Source organism: Nothobranchius furzeri, chromosome 12 (assembly GCF_043380555.1).
Source record: "Nothobranchius furzeri strain GRZ-AD chromosome 12, NfurGRZ-RIMD1, whole genome shotgun sequence".
Classification (NCBI taxonomy): Eukaryota; Metazoa; Chordata; class Actinopteri; order Cyprinodontiformes; family Nothobranchiidae; genus Nothobranchius; species Nothobranchius furzeri.
The window spans coordinates 29068432-29075615 of record NC_091752.1 but is presented as its reverse complement, the minus strand read 5'-3'; the positions used below and the strand labels follow the sequence as shown (position 1 = coordinate 29075615).

At 39.5% G+C, this 7184-nt stretch overlaps 1 protein-coding gene across 11 annotated transcripts in view; it reads left to right on the top strand.

The window, feature by feature from the left end:
- The first annotated feature begins 4627 nt into the window (after positions 1 to 4627).
- Positions 4628 to 7184, top strand: part of pax2a (paired box 2a) — a 29648-nt gene continuing 27091 nt past the window's right edge. For 6 of the 11 annotated variants that reach the window (XM_070542003.1, XM_070541998.1, XM_070541995.1 and 3 more), the window contains exons 1-2: positions 4628 to 5291; positions 6397 to 6562. In XM_070542003.1, coding sequence (XP_070398104.1) covers positions 5249 to 5291; positions 6397 to 6562 — 209 coding nt within the window. In that variant the 5' untranslated portion in view covers positions 4628 to 5248. Of the gene's footprint in view, positions 5292 to 6396; positions 6563 to 6970; positions 6992 to 7184 lie in introns of all 11 variants that reach the window. The other 5 variants (XM_070541997.1, XM_070542000.1, XM_070541994.1 and 2 more) reach the window with 1 other exon arrangement.

Below are 7184 nucleotides of genomic sequence, written 5' to 3'. Positions count from 1 at the left end.
TTGATGATGATACTGGCTGTCGCTCAGCCCAGATTTCAAACAAACCATTCAGAAACCAGACAGGAAGCATATTGTTCCACTGTTGTCTTAGTTTGGCATTTACCCTCGTGTGACACAATAGCAAAAGTATTAAATAAAACATTTTCTAACAATGGGGAGTTGTGGTAACAGTAGTTTGCATCTGAACACTGTGATAAATGATGGGCCCAGCCCGGTGCGTGAAGCCATGGCGTGGCCTTCGAGTAGGGATGAGGAGGTGGTGCCAGGGGGAGATGGGTGAGCGTGAAGGGTGGAAGCGAGAGGTGTATTTAATGTTCAGCTCATGAGCAAGTGGGGCACTACTTTTAAAAAAAGTGGAAAAAACTCTGGAAAGAAGGTGAGGCAATGGTGGGGTTAAGGTGGGTATGCGGGTGAGAAGTTTGGCTGTTTATAGAGAGAGAGAGAGCTTAGGTGTACCTTAAAGTTAACCTCACACACACACACACACACCTCCACCCCTCCCTCCAGCTGTCTGGGACTGAGCAGATACTGTTGACCAGTCTAATGGACTGCACCATAAGACACCCCCCCACCCCACCCCACCCCACCCCACTCCCCACCACCACCCCACCAACCAAAACTCCTCTCCCTCAATTTTCAATCTGCCTCTCCTCCTGTAGCCTCCCCTCATAACCCATAAATGTGTGTGTGGCTCTGAGAAAAGCTTAGCCTCCATTACTGACAGCCCACACAGCTTTATGGCCGTTTAAGATCCTCGATTTGGTTCCTCCTCTCTGGGTGCTTTTTCAGACAACTTAAATCTGTAAAAAATGTAAAATTATCATAAGATAATCAATAAAAATGCTTTTGAAATACACTAAAAACAACAGAAACCCAAATAAATCAGCTTTATTTGCTTTTTAGTAGTTATATATATATATATATATATATATATATATATATATATATATATATATATATATATTATAATGTGCCAAAAATACTTTTTTAAATCCATTTGCACAACCTTTTATGTTCACTTTTAGGTGCATTTAAAGCATTAAAACCGTTATTATTGCACAGCCATCATAATGCACATTCTCTCTCTCTCTCTCTCTCTCTCTCTCTCCCTCTCTCCCTCTCCCTCTCTCCCTCTCTCCTTCTCCCTCTCCCTCTCCCTCTCTCTCTCTCTCTCTCTCTCGCTCTCTCTCTCTCTCTCTCTCTCTCTCTCTCTCTCTCTCTCTCTCTCTCTCTCTCTCTCTCTCTCTCTCTCTCTCTCTCTCTCTCTCTCTCCAGAAGCAGAAAGCAAACCAGTCTCTGTTTAAATGACATTTTAAGTAAGGAACAGATCACTTCCAGCTGAGTATAAAGTGTTCTACAATATCCATTACAGGTCCTTGGTCCAGTGGCAGCCTTATAGCCATTTCTGAACTTCAAGCACTGTAAAGAGTCTTATAATACAGAATGTTTGTTAAATAGCCGATAGAAACGCTATAATCTTTTAATGTTGGCTTTTATAGCTTTACCACGCTCTGTCGTTCTTGTGGATATTGTAATATTGCTTTTTTACTGGTTATTCATCTGTTAATGTTCCAGTTACTAACTTTTATACTCTCTCTTATACATTTTTTAGTGTACTGGTACCCTGTTAAATACACACAGAAAGTTTCATGTGTGAGGATGTATTTTCTCCCCTGACTGGACTTTAAAACTGTTAACTTAGAACAAAAAATTAAAAGATTAATAATTTTTATACACTTTTGCTTCTAATGTTTTTATGGCTGTAAAGGCTTATGAGAGTGGGAGTTTTGAAAGGGAAAGGTGACATGTTACTTAACACCTTTGTATGAAATATTTTATAGGAATTTAGCGAAAAACTTTTCAAATGTATCCAAATATAAAAAATGCTGTCTTTCTTTAAAGTGAGTTTTTAGCTATAGACTAATTTTCTAATGATCCTCAACTTTTACTATTATTATTATTATTATTATTATTATTATTATTATTATTATTTATTCCACATTGCTCTGTGTTCTTTGATTTTTTTTTCTTGCTCCTTTATCAGTTCGTAGCTCATTGGAGCAGGGTTGCTTCCTCTTTTTGTTGTCGCCTAAACCGTTTAGTTTTGGATGATCGGTCAAAGATTCTGACAACCAGCGGGGAGAACGGCGACTCCCAGCCGGGGAGGGAGTACAGAAGGCCGGGCAGATCTACTGGTCTGCATCGGGGAGACGCACCATTAGACAAGGGAAAGCCATGCCTCACAGCGCGGGTCGATCAGGTAGGGGTTCCTGCCTCTGCTTCACACTAATGTCAGCATTTGTTTGCAGGCTTTCTATGAGCGGAAATACCTTAAATAATGTGTAGGATTTTTTTGTAATATATTTTATTATTTTAATGCTATTTTCTATCATTTCTGGCCATTTAAAAATGTTTTTCAATGTAAAATATTTATTTTATTAAAACAATATATTTGATGATATTATTATTATTATTATTATTATTATTATTATTATTATTATTATTATTATTATTATTATTATTATATTATTATTATTATTATTATTATTATTATTATTATTATTATTATTATTATTATACTTTCCCCACTAATTCCGTTTAATTGAAACCATAGATCAGCACGTAATGCACCTCTCAATTTCGGGTCTAGAAGATCAATGGCTAACAGTTGTAATGATCTAATTAATTATGGCAAAAAAATAAAAGCAAGTGCAAAATCAATCTGCGGTGGTGTCGAGAATATAGTCAAATTGATACCCATCTGCTCCCAGTATATCCAGCGCGTGAAGAGGCAATCTGAGGACGCAGCTGATATCCTGCAGAGCCTACCCATATGGCTGTGGGTGTCAGGAGACTCCAGATCATTGTGGGATGCTGCGAGAGACTCCTGATATGATGCTGGTGTTTTAATTAATAAGAAAGGGAAATTGAATCAGGAGAACTAAGAGAAATTTTTGATTTTTGTGACGCAGTTTGCACTTTTTGTGCAGTCAAACATTAAGCTACACGCACGTTGTTATAAATTTGTTTAAATAAGCTAATTTAATGGTGACCCCCTTCGTGGCCTCAGATAACAACAGCATCATGGATAGTTGACCTGAGCGTGCGCGTCACAGACCATGTGCTTGAAAAAAAAACGGAAGGAAAAGATTTGTTTGGGCCTGCATGGAAATTCATCATCCTCACCTCCCCCCGCCTCCGTCTTCTCTCATAAACATTATTATTATTATTCATCAGAAGGCCTTGTAAACCCATTTCTAAAGCAGAAAACACACATTGTCCAATTTGCGCACAGAAAGTTTGCACATTTGTGCATTTTTTCAATGATTTTAAATAAATAAAACAGTGCCAAGTGCGCTGAGGGTTTTCATTGTAAAAAAAACAGGAAAAAAATCAAAATCAGAAAGACTGATGGCATCAGTTGCTCAGTGGTTGGGGGGTTTAAAAGGGCTGAAGTCAGGACTAACAGCTTCTTAATCATCGCGCCGTTTGTTTTGCTGTACGCGTGACACGGGGACGTCATTGTAGAGGTGCGGAGAGGTACGGGGGGCAAACAGGGCTGTTGTGGGCGAAATAGCAGCAGCTTTAGGGCAAAAGTGCACTGACGTGTGAAATTACAGCCCATGGTGCTACATATTGTACCAGAAGCTCCTTTCCCCCCACCTCTGAAGAAAATATGTGGAAACAACGAGAGGAATCGTCCTCAAACTTGTCCAGAGGTAGGTGGACGCAGGGAGACCGGTTTATGTAGTCCAATAACCCTCTAAATAGCAACCAGAGGTCGGGATGTTGGTCTGCTGCGGACACAATCACCTGATAAATAACATTTTTTATAGAACAATCTGAAAACTAAAAGGTTTATTTGTTTTGTTTTATTTTATTATGGGGGAATATTTGTTATAGCGTAAACAAATTACTGACGTGTTTGTAATTCGCTGCAGTCGGACAGTCAACCTTTGACCCGGTCCAGTTCACCTGCCCGTGCGCCTGAACGCAGCAGGCTGCCTGTAACCTACTGTATGAGCGCCATCTACAGAGCAGAGCTGCACACAGACCTGGAGGTGATGGTGATGATGGCCTTCAGCTCTCTGTGCTTTTCTTCTGGACTCTCCTCACCATGAATGAGAGGAATACATGAAAGCTGCTCAGCTCACAACAAATAAGTTCATTTGAAAGCAAAATTAAAAAAAAATTAAATATCTTCAAATGCGCTATTTTTATTTATATTTTTTGTCCAAACTAACTGAAACAGCAGATAATAAGATGGTTTGTTGGGCCTAACATATGTTATTTTAATTGTTAATTTTCCCTTTTTTTTAGAATAAGTTGCCAAATGAGGAGATGTAATAATTAAAGCTACACTCGAGTAAAAGAGCTTCATCCTTCCTTTTAACCTGACAGCGCTTACCTCTCTTCTAGCCCTCGCGCATTTAATTTCCTTGATTCCTCACCCCTAAGTCTCATCATTTCCCATTTCGTCTCCCTCCCCTTCCTGGCTGTCGGATGCAGGGACCTCCTCATTTGAGCTGCAGGTTCTTTTATTTTTTTATTTTTTATTTTTTTTACGTGAGCGAATCACAAAGTGTTGGAATCTATTGCCTTTGTCTGACAAGTCATCCATCTCTATGCAAGGGGATCTGTGGGATGGAGGCAGGAAGAGGTGGTGGGGGTGGGGGTGCTGTATGGGACTGCAGCTTTTAGAAACAGACACACAACGAGAGGGGTTTCATTCTCAGCCCAAAGCTTCGCTCAGGCACAGCCCATTCCGGAGGTGAGGGAGGGGGGACGCACTGCACTGTCTCCGCCGTGTCCATGTTGTTCTCATCTCCGCCCCTATCTGATTGAACCGCAGAGCCCGCCGGTCCACACCGTCAGAGGAGAGGATTTTCCCCCTTTATTTTAAATTTGGTGGAGACTCAAAGCTTCTATTTCCTCACGATGTCCTTTAAACGCGCTCATTAAATTGGTAAAAGCCAAATGTTGCTGCGGCTGGTGCGCTCGGCACACGCGTGGGTCATGCGCTGCACCTGACAGGCTCTTCTGCAGACTTTTCTAACAGGAGGAAAAACTTAAGCGTCGCTCCAAGAACTCATCTCCTGCTGCAGCCTGCGGACTCTTCCCACCAGGACTGTTTTACACGTGAAAAGCTCTCTTTTTTATTTTATCTCTTTTTTTATATCAGCTAAAGCTGCATCACAGAGGCGAAACGGCGACCTCAGTCGATTACCTTTCTTTCCTTTGCTATCCCATGGATATTCACTGCAAAGCAGACCCCTTCTCGGCGATGCACCGTGAGTATGCTGAATTAGTTTATGTAAAAACAATAAACATCAATGTGATGTGGTTCGATTCCTGCACAAAAGGCATCAATCATCACGGCAATGATTGCGAACTTTTACGCCAAAAGGCAACTAGATTTACTGAAATATTAAATGCATTTTAATTCTAACAGAGCAATTCAACTTTGTTTATTTTCCCAGCAGTGCGTGTTAATATTATTGAAATTTATTGTTTATCTTTTAAATTAAATTTAATTCTGTTTTGGGAAGCATTGACATCATGATATGCACGAATTATATATTTTTCAATAAAATTATGCAATACTTTTAAAACGTGTGTGAGAGAAAAGGGAAAATAGGTATAATAGGACGTTTTTAAACTAAACTCTACTAAAAACGTGGAAAATGAGGATGTTTATCCTGTTTTCTATTATTAAAACAATTCTTACAAAGGGCAATAAAAAGTGATTTATATGTTTTTGTTTAAAGTGTGAAACTATCCTCCTCCATTTAAATACAAAGCTTTTATTGCCTGAGTTAAGTCGTTCTAAAGACACAACACACTGTGTGTAAATAAACGTAAACATGCGCCTTTGTGCACCCACTGCCTCGTTTCACATCAAATAGCAGAATGAAAAAAATAAATGAAACAGAAGAAGAAATTGTGATCATTTAAACATTTCCTCCATATTTTTCCTTTTTTCTCCACATGATATGAGTAAAGAAGACCCGGACTCTGCCTAAATTATTTATCCGCCCTCTTTCTCACAATCCTCGTTGGTAATATGAGTTATCAAAGCTTATTTTAATTATTTACAATAATTGTGGCGAGGAAAATTAAACAGGTTGAAACGTGAAACCTGCGACATGTGTTGGGTGGAGGCGATGGAAAATATTGTCTAATGTTCAAAGACAAAGAAGTTTTGACTGAAGTTTATATCAAATATACAGATTAAGTTATTATTGTTGTTATTATTATTATTATTATTATTATTATTATTACGCATGTCTTTAAGTATATTGTCACCAAAAGCTGCAGCAGCGCGCCTCTGAGCGCGCGTCCTCTGCAGGTATGTAATGTTATGTCCCCCTCCCGTTGCTGTTGTATCCCACGCAGGGCACGGCGGTGTAAACCAGCTCGGCGGGGTGTTTGTGAACGGCAGACCCCTCCCGGACGTGGTGAGGCAGCGGATCGTGGAGTTGGCCCACCAGGGCGTCCGGCCCTGCGACATCTCCAGACAGCTACGGGTCAGTCACGGCTGTGTCAGCAAAATCCTCGGCAGGTAAAAGTGGGGATCCGCCACCAGCAGAGCCCTATTTCTGTGTGTCCAACATCAATCTTGTGTAGCTGCTGCAACATGCGCGCCCTGCTCTGTCTCAGCCTCAGCCATCGTTTTTAGGCAGCTCATTTTTGTCATTTGCGTCCCTTTTTATTGCTTTTAACTTGAGACGCAGCGTTTTGCGTTTTATTTTTATTTTTATTTTTTGAGCCCTTAATAAAGCATCTTAATTATAACAAAATCCAGAAAAAATATTATGTTAAAGAATGTAGAAAAACAAATACGAATGTGTGAATATTAAAAATATATCCTTCATGTCAGATTAAGAAAAAACACACCACTAATTTACCTAAAAATAAACAAAAAGCACAAAATGCTGTGAGATAATATTTTGAAATATATTTTTTTCAGCCATCAGAAGGCATTTCAGAGGTATTTCATTTCACACACTTTAAATGTTTGTCACCAACATTTTCTAACATGGCAGCAAGTCATGCATGCTGGAATAAAGTTTAAACTTGTGCTATTAAACCTCTATTTACTTATTTTTTATTTTTGTTTTATTTTCTGTGCGTCTCACTGTTGAAATTGAACAGGTTGTTGTTAAAATGCGCTCAGATCGCCT